At 38.4% G+C, this 19,873-nt stretch overlaps 1 protein-coding gene across 1 annotated transcript; it reads right to left on the bottom strand.

Moving 5' to 3' along the window:
• Positions 1 to 9,003: 9,003 nt before the first annotated feature.
• Positions 9,004 to 16,416, bottom strand: tmem147 (transmembrane protein 147). The gene is made up of 7 exons (XM_079562059.1): positions 16,328 to 16,416; positions 10,722 to 10,791; positions 10,550 to 10,615; positions 10,341 to 10,477; positions 9,874 to 9,958; positions 9,686 to 9,807; positions 9,004 to 9,278 (listed from the first exon to the last, which is right to left on the bottom strand). The coding sequence occupies exons 1-7, from the start codon at positions 16,402 to 16,404 to the stop codon at positions 9,158 to 9,160; spliced, it is 678 nt and encodes a 225-aa protein (XP_079418185.1). The 5' UTR covers positions 16,405 to 16,416; the 3' UTR covers positions 9,004 to 9,157.
• Between the last annotated feature and the right edge of the window lie 3,457 nt (positions 16,417 to 19,873).

The raw sequence follows: 19,873 nt of genomic DNA, 5'->3' as shown, positions 1-19,873 counted from the left end.
TATTTTTAGCTGTAAATAACCGGTGTTTTTTGCATCCAATTTGTTTGTTGCATGGTTTGTATTTTGTTTGGGTTGATTTTATTTTGTTCCATTTATGCAATTTTAAAGAACATTGGCATTTTAAAGTGTTAAATAAAAAATCATATTTTTATATTAGGTTGTTGTCTCTGCCCTGTAATTACAAAGGTAAAACGAACCTGTCTCTCTTGTGCAGGGTCCTAGGCCTATCCTAGGTGGCGTTGTTGACAATCGATGCATTTCTCACCATGCCACACTAAGAACATATAATATTTAGAAATTAAAATTAAGACAAGACACATATTTCCACAATTCCTCCCTTTGATCACATTTAAACACATGTGATCACACAAAGCAAAACATTATCAAAAAGCACAGAACTACTTAGGCACAAAGATCAATACAAAACCATTGAATATGACACCATTGTGACACCATTGAACACCTTTTGAAATCCAGCGCGGGGCACAAGCTAAAGCCACAGTATTCCGATGTAATCTACACTTAACCTATGAGTGATGTTTACATCTTAGACCTAAATTACACCACTTGACAATTGTTTTCTTATCATTTCTTTATTTCTTTATTTAGTTAGTTCTTTCGCTCAAAAAGAGTTATTATTTCTACAGAAAGAAAATTAACTCATTTTTGGCCTCTCCTTTTCAACAATTGCAACCAATTCTGTGTGCACACAGAATGGCAGTGTCGTGGATTTTCTTGCTTAATAAAGCTTAAGAGAAGTTTGTCTAGTCAACATGTGAAGTTTATTACACAAATGCATTTGCGGAGAGGGTTACACAGAACGCGGGGGTCATGGTAAGCTCTACCTGCTCAGCTTTGGCCTCCTCTTTTATAAGTTGAGAACCACAGACAGAGCAGCAGGACAGGGGTCATACACAACAAAGGGAAGCCCAGAAACACAGAGAAATGGTAATACAGTTGGAGATGTTAATGCAGCCACCAAAAGACACTTTGCATGGGAATGAAATCATGGTGGCGTTTGGAGGCAGAAGGAGATCTTTTGCTGTTGGGGAGATGGGCCATTTGGGACCTTTGTCTAAAGGTGCGAGGGCCTCGTCTGGGGTCCAGGGAAGGCCTGTCTCTACCTGGTTTAGTCAGAGGCCCAGCAGGGGACCCAAGACAGGACGCCAGTGTGGTTACTAATTTAACTAACTAAATACTAATACTAAAATGCCATAACACTAGCAAATGTCGAAAATTGGGCAACATACAATTATTTGCATCTGTAAAAAGTGGGCAAGTTTAACCATTAATTGGAATATGTTGAAAATTATATCCGTTTCAGTGTATGATACATATGAAAATAGTAGTGGTAACTTGGACTTTATTTTTAGGGAGTGTCTTAAATTCCTCAAGAAGTTTCATGTGAATGAATAACATTTAAATGTAAAATGTCACTATCAAATATTTTTAGATTTTGTAGAGTATTCATTACAGGGTCATTACAGAGTCACAACTATGACTTGGGGTCTGTTTAACCTTGATGATAGATAATCAAATTTATTTTATTACAGTGAGTATTTTGTTTCTCAGTTGAGTACAAACCTATATGCTTCTTCTTGTTCTGTGTCCCACACCTGTTGCATTATTTGAGCTTTGGGAAAAGCAAGCACAGTAGCATTTTGGGAGCTTGGTTTGGAGTCCTTTCTTGTTAGTTAGCGGTGTCCAATGGGTCCAATGAATTTTAAAATTCCATAGGGCTAAAAACACAAAAATAGAACATATCTTGAGTACATATAGACTTAAAGGAATAGGCCACCGTTTTTACATACTGAGATATGTTCTTACCTTAGCTTCGACGAGTTCTTTAGGACCTGTCTGGTCTTCCCCCGTGACTTCAGTCACGTAAACACAGCGCAGACGGCGTTAGCATTTAGCCTCTCCCTCTCTCCTCTATAGCTCCTAAACAGGTCAAGATAGAAGCTACCAAGCTCTTCCACGTTTTCCCTCTTTAAATATGGTTACGTGAAGTGTTACACTACAAAGTATAATTACACAAAATTAAACAATGTGGATTTTCTAAGCGGATAAAAGGGGGAACTATATTGTAAGGCGTAATAATACCAGGAGTAGTTCAAAATCTGCACAGTAATCTTTACTGCGCGGATGCCAAATTACTCCTGGTATTATTACGCTGTCAGCTGAGTGTGGCTTCTGATAAAGTTCATGCAACGTGCTGTAGACTAGGGGATGTCATCAAGGCTTTGTCATTTGCTTATGGTTCCTTTCAAGCAACTGTGCAACTCATTCTCCAATTATCTAGGCTAGTTTTTGTTGTCTTTCAGGCAGTCAGAACAGAGGTTTTATACATGATTTGCCCCTAGTGATAGTCCATTTTTTTCTTCCATTGTTCTTTAGGTTTAGGTACATACTTTTTAAAAACTCTTTTCTATATTTTAGGTGTATTGGGACATTGTTGTCGTTTCTCCTGCAATTTATCTAAAATGCATTTGGTTAGTTTTTTCTCCATCTCATCCAGTTGAGTCGAATAGTTACTAAACTCAAAAATAAACAGAGGTTGTGCATTAGCACAACACAATTATCAGGTGAATCAATATTACAACACAGTCTATGTTTATGCTGACTATTTAGACTTATGTCAAAACATGAGTAAAATGTTTAATTTCAGTGGGATTTTTTAAATAAAGGTCAAAAAGTTTATTAGTACCATTTTCTTTTAATTTTTTACATTTCTTCATTTTAGATCTCAACTGTAATTAGTAGCCATTAGTTTTAACATAAATAAAAAGCTGAGCCACTAAGCATGGTGTGGTCAATACCCACGTGTCCAGAATATGGAAACTACTTTGGAGTTGTCTCCAAAATTCATGACAAGGCATGGCTTACGGCAGACTGCTCCAGGAAACTCAACTTTGTCTGCGAGGAACACACTTAGAGGCCGATACTATATGCGAAAAATAGATAGTTTGTGCTGAACCAGGTGTTCGCCACAGCAAAACTCAATTATATATCAAATTTGTGGCCCTCATAATACAAATAGTTTGTCATGATAAATAAGGTGCAACATAAAATTGCATGAACTCATTTAAGGTCGTACTTGCTGCTGCTGCTGTGATGGGTTGGTAAGATGACATAGAAGAGCAGTTGTGAATTGCCGTTGCAAATTTGTAATAGATCTGTAGTTTCGAGTTCAAGGAAATAAAGGAAAAAAGTCAACCCTTAACCCATTTGGGAACCCTTTGAAATAATCAATACACATTTTTTGGTTTTAATGTGGGGAAATTGGTGAAAAGGTGTGTTTTATGACCGGTCACTTAAAGTTACATTTGAATTTAAAAACAATGCATTGTTTCTAAATTAAAATGTAACTTTAAGTAAGTACTTTATTTATAGTTGTACAATTGTACCACAAATACTACTTTGCGCAGTATTATTTCAAATATTTTATAATAAAATTTAACAATAAGTAAAGGCCTCAAAATATATTCTATGTCAAGCTAGATTAGAGGCAGGTATAGGCTTCAGATCTTTCTTGATTTGTTAACTATTTTTGCATTACTATAAGACTGTTAAGACTGATAAGACTGTTATTACAGCAACAGAAAATAAAAGTAACATCCTGTATGTGTATGACAAAAAAAATCAGAAATTTGATCTGTCAGTCCCACTGTCATGCAATATGTCTACTCCGTTGACCTTTCACAGAAAACACAACTTCAGTATTCTTCATTTATTGGACCTTCCATCCATGTACACTCATTTTCTGCTGTCCACGGTTTGTCTTGGACCCCTCAGTGTGCACTGAGACATTGCATTTATCACATGTAAGGTCACAACTATGACATACAAGGAACCAATTCCATGTGTTGATTGCCCAGTGAGAGTCTTATCTTGCTAGATGTAGAACAGAAGCAGCCAGAATGTATCTCTTTCCATGGGATAGTGGCTTTCTTTGTGCTAGAGGACCTCTGAGGTTCTTCTGACTTGTTCCTCCTCTGATGGCTGGAAAACCTTGGCTCTTCAACAGAGCCAAAGTTATCCAGTTGAGGGTGGTGGATATGGGGTGGTGGGGAGTGTTGGACAATCTGATGTTGTTTCTGAATGATGTTGAATGCATATGGTTCAAGTTCTATATCAAGGACAGGATGTACTTTGTCAAAATTGGCAACTGTGTCTCAGACAAAATTGCCATTGCCTGTGGAGTCCCTGTGGACCCCTCTTATTCAACTTGTACATGCTTCCACTGGGTCAGCTAATAAACAGCAACAATGTGTCGTACCACAACTATGCAGATAACACTCAAATCTACGTGTTCCTGACAGCTGGTAAACATGGTCCTGCAGATACTCTCTGTCACTGATACAGGTGAACATGTGCCTGTAGATACACTGTAGATACACATGCAAAACAACTTTCTCCAACTAAATTCAGACAAAACTGAGATCATTGTTTTTGAACCACAGACACAAAGAGAAAGTGTTATCAGTCACTTGTACATCCAGAGCGCTGCTGCTCAAGTCCTGACAAGAGCCAAGAAATACGACCATATTAGTCCAGTGCTCCGGTCTCTGCACTGGCTTCCTGTCGCTCAGAGAATAGAATTTGAAACAGCTCAGTTTCATGCAGCTAAAATCTGGAACAGTCTTCGTGATGATGTGAGACAGGCCTCAACTCTGACAATGTTCAAATTCAGGCTGAAAACAGTTCTTTTTACCTGTGCATATGACAACTGAAAGTATTTTATCTGCACTCTTGCCTTTTTCTGTAATTGATTAACTGTTATGTTGATGTTTCATTGATTTGATCTGTTTTCTTATCCATATCTGACCCATCACTACTGCAATCACAGAGGATGGCATCTTTCTTGCTTTGAGGGATAACTGCAATGTTGCATGATTTGTCTGGGCCATTACCTAGATTCAAAATATCAATCAATCAATCAATCAATCAATCAAATTTTATTTGTATAGCGCCCAACAACAACCAGAAGGTGCCCAGAGCGCTTTCCAGGATAAAAACAAGAATCACAGTAGACAGCAATAAATACAACACATAAAAACAGCAGTCGAGTCGGTGGCTATGTATCGAAGGCTTTTCTGAAAAAATGTGTCTTCAACTGTGTGCAGAACTTCCCTTGAAGTGAATCTTAATGAAAGAAAAAAGAAAAAGATAGGAAAAATAATTTTGTATATATAGAAGTATGTGTGTACATATTATCCCACCGGTCACTATTGTGACCGTTAACATATTTACTCATTCTGTGAACAAACCAAACCAATTTGAGTAATTGCAAATGCATATATTATTACTAGACACCATAACGATAATGTGTACTAAAAATCTTTGTCCTATGTTAATTTTAACATACTTTTCTAACCTTTTGTTTGGAGGCTTTGCAGCAGCCATCTTCCTCTCAAGGTGCGACCAGGAAGTAAACACCTGTGGTCATGTGACAATTTTCTCTAAAAATGTGACACTGCACGTATCTCATCCAAAGATTGTATTATTTCAATATTTTATGAAAATTTGTTGATAAATCACTCAGTAACATTTTTAAAGCCTAATATATAAGATTCTTTTTTACGGTCACTATTGTGACCGAAATAGGGGCTCGATGCAAGTTGTCATTTTTACACTCACTACTGCCACCTCAGGTCTTGCGTGTAACTGCAGCTCCTATGTTAAGCTTGTGCATGACGGACCGAATTAACACCTTTTTGACAGTGCAGGATTTTAGAGGCAGTTGTGGTGAATAGGTTTGGGCTCATTCTACACATTAGGACTTTGCTGAAAGTTGTTAAATTTGTGCGATTGCTTGTGAAACTTTTGTTGTTATTGCTATACTTTCTTTTTGCAATTGAGAATATTTTTGGACCGTGTACGATTGTTTGTTTTCCTGACTGAATGGATGGTAGCGTAGGCCCAAGTGAGAGCCCATGTGACATCTTCTTGTCCCGGGCGCCAGCAAGTCTGTCGACTGCCTGCGTGTGCGTGCCGTGTACTGATAGAGAACAAAATAACTTGGCTAACTGCTAAATGGATAGACCTTAATGTATATGGTTAAACTCAGTAGTTGTGTAAGCTCTGTGGTGTAGAGGAGTTTAAGTATCAGTCATCATCTGTTATGGGTTGTTTTGAAGCCATGCTTTTTCTTTTCTTATTATAAGGAAAGCCCAAATTCATCCAATGCGTTTTAATAAAAAAAATCTCTTTCCTGATATGGTCTAAATGTTAATGAGCGGCACTATTTTGAAGAGACTTGTTTAATTCGCAGACATATCAGGATCTTCACTTTCCTCTGTTACTTACCTGTACACACAATCTAGTTCAGCTAAATGAAAACCTCCTTTAAACATTGTACAAACTTGAAAATTTAAGCAGTTATGGCCACAGAATCCTGCTTCAGCTGCAAATGTTGATGCATATTTCCTGCCAGCCATAGTGAGAGAAGATTTAAAGGGCCATTTGGGACCTGGCCCACCCTGAGCATTGACTAAATATTTTTGGGCTGTTCTAAAACCACATTCTTATGCTTGTGTTTCATGGGCCCAGGAGCAGGCAACAGAACAAAGTGAGCCTGCAGTTGGAAAAAGTCCATGGAAAACTGTGCCGCTCCCAAGCCCTGTTATGGAAATCTGAACCATTAATTGTTTATTCCTCTCATCATGTCACATATGCTTTATGGATATTTGACCATTACATACAGTGACCTATATTCAGTGAGCATTACCTCATTTACCAGAGTTCATGTGCATGTTTGTGTATGAGTTGGTGCGATAAGGCGGAGGATTTCTGTCCTCACTCACTCGTGCTCTCACATCCAGCTTATCTCTCTCACTCATGGCCATTGGCAATTGTTTACTTGTCCATGCGACTTATGTATCTCAACAATGTAAGACAACTTTGACCACTACATCATTGGGTTCGCTTGACCGGAATTTAAGATATGGTGTTTGTGTCCTCGCTCTGGCGATGTTTGTCTTATACATTTCGTCAGTGTCTCTGAATATCTTAGATCAATCTGACCTGTTACACCATCGGGGCATTCCATAGCCGTATGATCATTGTGCTGTCTTTGTGTATAAATACTGTGGGATGTGAACTGTGCTTCAGAGCATCTTGTATCCAGGTACTTGGTGTGTCTCCATATGCATATGTCAAATAAACCTGCACGCTTGATTCATGACAACTTCTCTCCGGTTTTCATTTAATATAGTCTCAATATTTACCATAACAGCCCACAATATGTGATTTATACTGACAGTGAATTAGAGCACGTGAGGAGATAATATTTTTAATTTAAACGCATTGGGCGATAATGGGAGTGCAGGCTTTCAAAAGAGCTGTACTGTAGACTGATAAGAAAACACGATTATCAGCATGATTACTGAGGTTGTCAGGTGGAATACCCCACAAAAGAAGGGCTGCAGGCCATGGCCAGACAAATCATGGACTACTATCCAATGGTCGCTGACTGGGCAGACACCATCTGTCCATGGGTAAGTGTGTTGTAAGCGATGATAATATACTGTACTAACCCATAGACAATACATGGAGATGATGTCTCAGCATTTATGAGTGTGAGATTGGACCTAAAATTATCTTAGAAAAGTAATTAATCAAGCAATTTTCTTGATAGCCCACAGTATGTAATCCACCTAGGTTTCACTTATTGATTGATAATTTTCCATTGACAACACACTGTTAAGGTTTTCTTTTATAAACATCAATTTGTCCAGGGCTAGAGGAGTAACCAGGTAGTATTTCTGCCATAAACTGGTACCAAGCGGTTGCCTTGCTTGGTATCCGTCTAGCTGAAACCATATCTTACAAGTAGACCAGTTTTGGATAAATGTCTTTACTCTACATTTCTAAACATGGTGCTGGTGAATGTTTTTTTTTTTTGTTGCGTGTTTTTTATTGTTTTGTTTTTTTTGTCTTCAAGAAGCTCGGCACGAGACTCCAGGATATAATAAACTCTCCATGAAAATGGCAAGGCGCCACAGCATCGAGAGGCAATGGGAAAAGAAGACGCCTTTACCACCAGACATGGAACTCACCTGTGAGTGAGAAGAGCCGGTCATGAGCTGGAGCCTGTGATCCCAGAGAGGCCACAGGTTCACTCGCCAAGATGGTGAGAACCTACTTAAATCAGGCTAGTCACCTTGTGGATCTCTAGCAACAAAAGAACCAAAATAAAATTTGGTACTGTTAATGTGATGGGCCAATCTATACACCAGCTTTGTTTATGTTTTGTTTTGATCATTACTGTGGTATCAAAATAGATTGTATCAGTATCAAGAGTAGTTTTTTCTTAATGTTAGTTTTACTCTTAAATTGCACAATGGTCAAATTGTATGATTTTGATATTTCTCTTTATATGTTGATTATTTTGCATATGTATTTTGTACAATGAAGAAAGACCAAATCATGGTGCAGATGTGTGCAGTGTCAGTTGTTCAGTCTACCCCAGGGGAAACTGTGGCTACACACATAGCCTACCACTACTGTGTGTGGAGTGAACAGAGAACAAACCCCCTACACTGTTTGAAGGGTTGAGACTTGAGTCATGTGCAAAGCACAATACAAATCACTATTAGGTTGCATTTCATTTGAAAAGTTTGAGAATCATTATCGATTGTATTGTTATTTAATTATAACATTTTATTATTTTTTTCCTGTTTCCATCACAGGTACCAGGAATGTTTCTCCAGGAGCAGCCTTTCTGCACACCGATCCCGCTTGTTGCAAGGGCAGTTCAGTTGTTGAACTTGAAATTTAACACGTTTGAAGTGTAATGTCCTGAGAAGCCCGTTTTCTCACTGTGGAAATGTAACTTGATATGTGTGGGAGCAGCAGATCCTTTAGTTGATTGAGAGATTAGGCTGTAACCACCAGTGATACCACAGGTCTCAAAGGGATAGATAAAAGAAAATGAGAACACAGAGAATCTTCTTATTTCCATGTCTTCACTCAGAAACTACAGCATAGAAAGCACTTAAAGGCGTAACATGGTAGAAATACATTTATTCCTTTGTGGTCAAAGTCACATTTATGCTCATATTACAAAATTCTTACTAGTATAAATAATCATTGATGACTTCACTGTAAATATATCACACAAACTACTGTTAGTTATCCATTAAGTATCTGCCTTTTAGTTACTGTGAACCAAGGTGACAAACAGAAAGAGTGAACAGAGAGAGATGGCACCGGTCACCACAGCTTTCACCAAGAGGACAGTCCAGCTGCCCAACAGGAACACATGAACGAACAACCTGCAAAACAAAATAACAGGAATCCTCAAACATCCAGGTAGATAATACAAAGTCACAGAAATCAAATCCCCTGACAAAAATAATAAAGTGGATGTTAAATCATGTTTGCTGTGTTTGTAATACTTGGGGACTAAAAAAAAAAAAAAAAAAAAAAAGATAAAACAGCATCCTGATGCAAATAAAAATCACGACAAACTGGAAACGGTTACTTAAAATGAATATGTGTAGCTAATGTGCAAAATACAATTCACTGTTGCAGTGAATTTACAATTTATTTAACAATTTACAAATGAACATTCGAGCTGTGGAAACAGACAAGACAATGCTGCTTTTGTTGCATATGGATAAAGAATGTTCAGCCATACTGGTGATCAGTGCGTTGTCTGGTATGTGAGAATTGGGCTTACTCCATGAGGAAGGCCTTGTAGACACACAGAGCCAACAGCACAGTGACCGGCAGCCTGTAGCTCTTAGGAAGGTCATATCTGGTGAACATCCATACAACTGCAGCCATCGCAATGTAGTGCACCTGGTGGAGGACGATACATGGTCAGTTTATAAACAAATGACATGAAAATGTCGACATGATACTCACCAAACTAATGTTTGAGTCAAAGCTCATCTGAATGTATTTCCAGTCAAACTCAATGCCTCGTGCACCAACCCATAACGGAAGACACCTGCAAGTGTTTAATTTATAAATAACAACTGCGAAATGATACGAGCGCACTCAGCAGCATGGGCATTCCCAGACTAATATGACAGTACATGTACAACACTACGCAGATATTTACTCTCATATTGTATATTTGACTACATGAATATTTTTTCAAATTTAGCACTATTTTGGACACAAAATAAAGACTGCAAAGACTAGTTAAGTACTTGACTGCTTGGAAGCGTTTATTTTTTGCCGTTTTAGCCAGAGCTGCTTAAATAGACATGCATTTCCAGTGCCATCCTTTCCCCTCGGTATCAACTCTCAAATGTAAACACGACTCGTGCCCGAATACAATCGAAAGACCAGTATCAAATTAGTAAACAATGGTGAATACTACTGACCTGGACATAACAAGTTCAGCTGTTGCCCAGCCCATGGCAGCCACCATAATTTTGTACTCTCCTTTTCCAGCATTACGAGACATGACAAGATGAAGGCCAAGCAGGTCGGCCAAATCCACTGTTGCCTTCATAAATTCCTGAAGAAAAATGTTGCTTGATATAAATGCAAACAGTAATCATTTATATACTAATATTACTACAATACATACTCCAACAAAGTCATAAACTCCGGCTCCTCCTTCCCACGTAGGAAAAAATGTTGCCAAAAATAACATCTAAAGTAATAAAAATATGCTTTTAAGCAGCAGGCATCAACAACAGGGGACATAACAATAAGAATATCTTATGTGTGTGTAAAAAATCAAATTGGGATTGAATTACCTTGCACAGCTGCACAAACAGATAAGTGGCTCCAGCCTGAACACATCTCCAGAAAGCATTGTACTCAGACCTGGAGAAAACAATGAAGAGATGATTCACAAAATACTGATAGAACTTTTAAGAGTCATGTTTAGTGATGGGAAAATTAACTGTGGTGCAATTACGGCTGCACAATATCGCAATATTAGGTGATGCAATATCCGAATAGCAAGAAGCCACAATATACGGTAAATATTACAAAACATATTGATTGCAAAATTGCTCCCCGGTCACATTTCGCAAGTTTTTCAACATCGTTCAATACATCAAATTATGATTAAATCTATGGCCAATTGGCTTCAGACTCCTTTGCAGCTTCAGCTCACTGGAGTTTGACCTATAAGGAATAAAATAGTCCCACTTTAGTTTAAATGACACTAGAATGGACAGACTTCCTGTTTAAGTTTGACTTGCAACGTCCTATGAATAATTCTAGTAAACTTTTATTTGTGTTGCAAATTATACTTTAATTTAAACTTGACAGATCAACAGACTTGTACTATACAGCATAGTAATACATTCAAATCACCTGCAGATGGCAGTATTAAATAGGCCCTGATTAGGAGCCATGTTGCTTCAAGGAAGTTCATTTTTCTCATCAACAACTATTATTGCAGCATTTCATTTTGTACAGAATAATTGGCAGTGTGTGAGAAAGAGCATTTAAAGCAAAGAGCGCCCATGTAAAATCAATTATCTTCTGAGCGAGTATATCGAGTTCTGGCTCTGAAACGTGTTGAAAGTGCTTTCTTGTATGGCATGTGGACCAACAGCTCAAAACTCATGTTGTGCGTTCAAGCACCTGTCTGTTTTACCATTGTCATGTTACATAACGCAGAGACCTGCTCTAAAAATGTATTGTTTACTTTGAGTCTTTGTCAAATTTGAAAGTGTAATGTATTTTACATCTAAAAACACTCATTATGGCACTACAAAGTCTTAAAATTATGTCATATCGTATTCAGAATCATGATGTCATATCGAGTTCATGATCATGATGTCATATTGAGTTCAGGATCATGATGTCATATTGAGTTCAGGATCATGATGTCATATTGAGTTCAGGATCATGATGTCATATCGAGTTCAGATCATGATGTCATATCGAGTTCAGGATCATGATGTCATATCGAGTTCAGGATCATGATGTCATATTGAGTTCAGGATCATGATGTCATATCGAGTTCAGGATCATGATGTCATATCGAGCTCAGGATCATGATGTCATATCGAGCAGGATCGTGATGTCATATTGAGTTCAGGATCGTGATGTCATATTGGGTTCATGATCATGATGTCATATCGGGTTCATGATCATGATGTCATATCGAGTTCAGGATCATGATGTCATATTGAGTTCAGGATCATGTCATATCGAGTTCAGGATCATGATGTCATATTGAGTTCAGGATCATGATGTCATATTGAGTTCAGGATCATGATGTCATATTGAGTTCAGGATCATGATGTCATATCGAGTTCAGGATCATGATGTCATATTGAGTTCAGGATCATGTCATATCGAGTTCAGGATCATGATGTCATATCGAGTTCAGGATCATGATGTCATATCGAGTTCAGGATCATGTCATATCGAGTTCAGGATCATGATGTCATATTGAGTTCAGGATCATGATGTCATATCGAGTTCAGGATCATGATGTCATATCGAGTTCAGGATCGTGATGTCATATTGAGTTCAGGATCGTGATGTCATATCGAGTTCAGGATCATGATGTCATATCGAGTTCAGGATCATGATGTCATATCGAGTTCAGGATCATGATGTCATATCGAGTTCATGATCATGATGTCATATCGAGTTCATGATCATGATGTCATATCGAGTTCAGGATCATGATGTCATATCGAGTTCAGGATCATGATGTCATATTGAGTTCAGGATCATGATGTCATATCGAGTTCAGGATCATGATGTCATATCGAGTTCAGGATCATGATGTCATATTGAGTTCAGGATCATGATGTCATATCGGGTTCAGGATCATGATGTCATATCGAGCTCAGGATCATGATGTCATATCGAGTTCAGGATCGTGATGTCATATTGAGTTCAGGATCGTGATGTCATATTGGGTTCATGATCATGATGTCATATCGGGTTCATGATCATGATGTCATATCGAGTTCAGGATCATGATGTCATATTGAGTTCAGGATCATGTCATATCGAGTTCAGGATCATGATGTCATATTGAGTTCAGGATCATGATGTCATATTGAGTTCAGGATCATGATGTCATATCGAGTTCAGGATCATGATGTCATATTGAGTTCAGGATCGTGATGTCATATCGAGTTTAGGATCATGATGTCATATCGAGTTCAGGATCATGATGTCATATCGAGTTCATGATCATGATGTCATATCGAGTTCAGGATCATGATGTCATATTGAGTTCAGGATCATGATGTCATATCGAGTTCAGGATCATGATGTCATATCGAGTTCATGATCATGATGTCATATCGAGTTCAGGATCATGATGTCATATCGAGTTCAGGATCATGATGTCATATTGAGTTCAGGATCATGATGTCATATCGGGTTCAGGATCATGATGTCATATCGAGCTCAGGATCATGATGTCATATCGAGTTCAGGATCATGATGTCATATTGAGTTCAGGATCATGATGTCATATCGTGTTCAGGATCATGTCATATCGTGTTCAGGATCATGATGTCATATTGAGTTCAGGATCATGATGTCATATCGAGTTCAGGATCATGATGTCATATCGAGTTCAGGATCATGATGTCATATCGAGTTCAGGATCATGATGTCATATTGAGTTCAGGATCATGTCATTGAGTTCAGGATCATGATGTCATATTGAGTTCAGGATCATGATGTCATATTGAGTTCAGGATCATGATGTCATATTGAGTTCAGGATCATGATGTCATATCGAGTTCAGGATGTCATATTGAGTTCAGGATCATGTCATATCGAGTTCAGGATCATGATGTCATATCGAGTTCAGGATCATGATGTCATATCGAGTTCAGGATCATGTCATATCGAGTTCAGGATCATGATGTCATATTGAGTTCAGGATCATGATGTCATATCGAGTTCAGGATCATGATGTCATATCGAGTTCAGGATCGTGATGTCATATTGAGTTCAGGATCGTGATGTCATATCGAGTTCAGGATCATGATGTCATATCGAGTTCAGGATCATGATGTCATATCGAGTTCAGGATCATGATGTCATATCGAGTTCAGGATCATGATGTCATATCGAGTTCATGATCATGATGTCATATCGAGTTCAGGATCATGATGTCATATCGAGTTCAGGATCATGATGTCATATTGAGTTCAGGATCATGATGTCATATCGAGTTCAGGATCATGATGTCATATCGAGTTCAGGATCATGATGTCATATCGAGTTCAGGATCATGATGTCATATCGGGTTCAGGATCATGATGTCATATCGAGCTCAGGATCATGATGTCATATCGAGTTCAGGATCGTGATGTCATATTGAGTTCAGGATCGTGATGTCATATTGGGTTCATGATCATGATGTCATATCGGGTTCATGATCATGATGTCATATCGAGTTCAGGATCATGATGTCATATTGAGTTCAGGATCATGTCATATCGAGTTCAGGATCATGATGTCATATTGAGTTCAGGATCATGATGTCATATTGAGTTCAGGATCATGATGTCATATCGAGTTCAGGATCATGATGTCATATTGAGTTCAGGATCGTGATGTCATATCGAGTTTAGGATCATGATGTCATATCGAGTTCAGGATCATGATGTCATATCGAGTTCATGATCATGATGTCATATCGAGTTCAGGATCATGATGTCATATTGAGTTCAGGATCATGATGTCATATCGAGTTCAGGATCATGATGTCATATCGAGTTCATGATCATGATGTCATATCGAGTTCAGGATCATGATGTCATATCGAGTTCAGGATCATGATGTCATATCGAGTTCAGGATCATGATGTCATATCGAGTTCAGGATCATGATGTCATATCGAGTTCATGATCATGATGTCATATCGAGTTCAGGATCATGATGTCATATCGAGTTCAGGATCATGATGTCATATCGAGTTCAGGATCATGATGTCATATTGAGTTCAGGATCATGATGTCATATCGGGTTCAGGATCATGATGTCATATCGAGCTCAGGATCATGATGTCATATCGAGTTCAGGATCATGATGTCATATTGAGTTCAGGATCATGATGTCATATCGTGTTCAGGATCATGTCATATCGTGTTCAGGATCATGATGTCATATTGAGTTCAGGATCATGATGTCATATCGAGTTCAGGATCATGATGTCATATCGAGTTCAGGATCATGATGTCATATCGAGTTCAGGATCATGATGTCATATTGAGTTCAGGATCATGTCATTGAGTTCAGGATCATGATGTCATATCGAGTTCAGGATCATGATGTCATATCGAGTTCAGGATCATGTCATATCGAGTTCAGGATCATGATGTCATATCGAGTTCAGGATCATGATGTCATATTGAGTTCAGGATCATGTCATTGAGTTCAGGATCATGATGTCATATCGAGTTCAGGATCATGTCATATCGAGTTCAGGATCATGATGTCATATCGAGTTCAGGATCATGTCATATTGAGTTCAGGATCATGATGTCATATCGAGTTCAGAATCATGTCATATTGAGTTCATGATCATGATGTCATATCGAGTTCAGGATCATGATGTCATATTGAGTTCAGGATCATGATGTCATATCGAGTTCAGGATCATGATGTAATATTGGGTTCAGGATCATGATGTCATATCGAGTTCAGGATCATGATGTCATATCGAGTTCAGGATCATGATGTCATATCGAGTTCAGGATCATGATGTCATATCGTTAAGCATCTTGGGATTTTCAGCAATAATAAGCCAATGGAGATTTAAAAGGTAAAATACTAGAGTGACTGTTCACATTACAAGACTTGGACACATCACAGCCTTTTTTCTTAACTTTTTATACTGTTTTAGCTGTTAGTCTATGGAAAATGTTTGCTAACACCCACAAACATGGCGGATCTCCATGGTAACAGCGAACTCTATACAAAAAAGGGGAAAGGGGTTTGTGAATATTTATTAATCTAACAATTTATCTAAGGCAGACTGAAATGGGTTTCAACAAGAACCAAGTCTTTTTGCTTTGGCCTTCGGTTCCACGTACACCAGACACAGTTTGTGCCTTTATGTATTACCTGTGTTTAACTTTTATTGTGTTTATTGTACATATTGTTACTGTTCTTGTACAGCACTTTGGTCGACTATGGTTGTTTTTAAATGTGCTTTATAAATCAAATTGACAGTGACAAGTCAGTTTGTGAACTGAAAGACACATCGCTGTTTCAATGTCACAGCTCTCACCACAGAGTTGATGGTGCCCCTTCCTGCAAACTGCTGACACCCAAATACCCTTTAAAGCTTATCAGTGTCCCACGATCAGCGGCTCAAACAAAATAATCCTCAAAGTGTAAATATATCAGAAACACTTACAGCCCGCTGCACTTGTAGGTTATAAAGTACGGAAAATAGGCCAGAGCAAAGCAGTTTCCAAAGTGAAACAAGGTCATGGTTGCTTTTGGTACACCTGCATAAAGACACAAATCACACAGTAAATACGATTTGGATTAATCATCACCCCATCACTAACCCCCAGCCTCCACATGCAACTATTATGCAAGGGATCCCCCATGAACCATAAGAATCATAAAAGCACACGACCCCACACATAAATACAATGATATTACATAGAAACATCAAAATGTTAAAACGGCATTTTAAGCACAACCCGCCCGAGCCTTTGTTAATGCTGACGCTTGTGCAGGTTTACAGTCTATAATGTACAGTGTATCACTACGACAACAAGATGACGGTGATTCGAGTTAGGCATTCAAAGTACCACGAACATTTCACTACAAATACTTACTTAAAAACCAAAAAGAGCTCGATGTTGAAATCCTGAATGAAACACCAGGCGGAAAGTGCAGCCGGAATTAACGCCGACAAGGAACAATGTGAACGTAACAAAGGTTCCGGGGGCTGGTGTCGACCTGCTACACTACTTCAAGAAGTTAAAAAGAGGTGAAAAGGTCAACGATAATTTCATGTCAATAAAATAACTGCATTAGTTACTGTAATTAAGATAAGATGGGACTTTGTTGATCTCACAATGGAGAAATTCACTTCATCAGCTCTCAAGAACACTCCACTCAGGGGGTGCAAAAATAAACAGGAACATGTGTAATCAAGTAATTAGCGGTGTCTTATATACAAGGAATAAAGACTTTAAAGGCGGTTCACACCCATACCATACCATACCAACTTTATTTATAAAGCACTTTAAAAACTGTACAGTTGGCCAAAGTGCCGCACACAGAAACAGATACATATATTTACAGTAAAAAATATGAGGTAAGAAGTACAACAACAGCAGCAATCTCAATTTGCATTAAACGCCAGAGAAAAAAGGTGAGTTTTTAGGAGAGATTTAAAAACAGGAAGGGACTGTTTTTAAATCTTTCTTGTTCATCACACAATGATGAACAAGAAAAGTGATCTGGAAGTACCAAAAATCAACCTCAGCGTAGGATAAAGCAGATGACAAATTTCGATATAACCTTTAACTTTAATTTATATCATATGACCTGATTGATTTTTTTTCATTCAAATTCATGTGGTTGTTTGAAAAATATCTGGATAAAATATTTAAGCATTAGATGATTGTGTTCATGAGCCCCTCCCCTGCGCCTCCCTTGGGCTCTGACACTTTTCCAATTACAAGATGACCTCTAGTGTGTGTGTGGTTTGTATCAGCAGACCCTGTGGTGCCTGTCCTGGGACACCCACCTCGCTGCCAGCCCCTTTGCCCCACAGGATGCCAGTGAACTTTGAAGTGTAGCTGCCCAATAAAGAGACCTATGATCATTCTTTTTGTCCAAGGCTTGCAGGCTTCCTCTGCCTTGAACCAAGCACAGACAGACACCAGAGATCTGTCAATGATTTGATCGCCTTAATCTTAATCCAGTAAAATGTATATGATGCTAAACAAGAGAAATTCTGCTCAGCAGGAGTGGGCCTAAGCAAAAAGCTTATGAGCGCCCACCCCGAAATCATTACAATTAAAAATGTTCATATCACAATAGTACAAAGGAACATATTACAAAATACATAGTAGGGGAGAGCTGTGATATAGTTTTTACATTTGCTCCCCTTGAGCTGAGCTAAAATGATAGATCAGTAAAATTAACACATTTCCCATTAATTCAGGATGTTGCCCAGCTATGGAAATGATTAGCATGTCTTCAGGACAAAGGGCAATGAAAATATGATTGTTCTTAAACAAAGTGGTCATGTGTCTCAGTTTACCTCACCCGCGGGGAAACTGAGACAGAGAAATCAACGGGGTCAAATGAACCACTTTAGAAATACCATAATGACACATGTTGTAACAATAAAAGATAGACACACAGTGATAGACAATCACACATTCCCAAACTAATGTTGGACGAGTAACAGAATCATGGGGATTGGTCAAATAAGCATTTTTTTTTTTAAAGTTTGAAAGTGATCAAATACAACACAATTAATTCAAAATGTTTTAATTAACAATCACAGTGTGGGGGTCAGCACAGGACAATAGTAGGAGCTATTATAGCTAGTACACAGTGTCGGGGTCAAATAAGCAATTTTTTATACACTTGAAAGTGATCCAAAGTAGGGTTAAAAGTACCCTACGTACGCATGCACGTGCATGCGCGCCTCACCTGGGTGAAGCTTGCCATTTCCCCACACCTGCTGCCATCACTCACCTGAGGTCCATCTACAATCAGTCCAGTCCGTCATTACCCGGGTTCATCTGATATTTCTTCCCTGTGTTTTGGATCTTTTTGTATCCTGTTTTTCCAGCATTAACTTGGATCACTAACCTGCTGCACGCCATCCACCAATCCTCCTGGACCCAAGGCTCAGTTCCATCCTGCTCCACCGGCTCACACCAGCACCACCCCTACCAGCTCCACTGACCCCCCCAGCCCGATACGTACCTGCTCCATTGGCCCCCAGCCTGATACCCCTTCCTTTGAATAAAGTTGGTCAACTTTGCTTCGTGTTGAGTACTGCTTTTGGGTTCCAAGTCTGTTCCGTAACACGCAATGTACTTGATTTAACTTTATCCTATTGTAATTACGTTATCCATCATACAATAAGCAGCATCGTATTTAGATGTGTGTCATTAGCAAAAGAGAATTTCTTACACTTCAAAGCAGCTATTTTAACACGGACCAAACTGACAAAACATTGTAACTACAACAACGCTCTCATTTTATGAACGATGTCTAGTTTAAAGCAAGTTCATTAATATATTTTTTTCAGATGGCTACCAATGCCAAACATTGTTAACATTACAGAAAGTCACTAGTTTCATGTAGTAGTAGTATAGTGTACAATATTCCTTACTTTTTAACATTTTTTTTTATATGTACATGTATCTACATAAGCAAGTTTTCCTTTGACATTTATTTGTTTGGATATTGCATTATTCATTGTCTGAAATTACTAATTCCCTTGTAAATATGCTCAAAAATACTAATAGATTAATAATTGGTGTGTTGAGTGAACAAAACGAGATGGAGTAATAGATATACATATAAAAGTGTAAAGCTAACTAGTCTTTGATGTCGACACAGACCATTGCCAACGGTCTCAGGGGCCATATAAGCTGCTATAGATGTCTGATTGTGGACAGATAACAAAACATACAGTGCAACATCTAAACATCCTCCTTTTAATATTCTTTATGTTACACAAATGTCATTAGACTGAAGTCATCAGCCTCATGTAGACAGAACATACATTAGCCTGGAGGCGGATATCTCAGGGACAAAACCATTTATCAACAGCAGACACACTGCCTGCTCCATGGGCTTCATGTCTAAATAAATGGAATTACCGGCCTGTCTCTTCATCAAATACATTGAATGAATTGCAATTGTGGATATACTGTATCTTATTGAGTTGGACATCAAATCATTGCGCCAGATG

This window comes from Gobius niger, assembly GCF_951799975.1.
Source record: "Gobius niger genome assembly, chromosome: 8".
NCBI classification, from domain to species: Eukaryota; Metazoa; Chordata; class Actinopteri; order Gobiiformes; family Gobiidae; genus Gobius; species Gobius niger.
The sequence above is the reverse complement of the archived record's forward strand: the minus strand, read 5'-3'. Positions and strand labels throughout refer to the sequence as shown.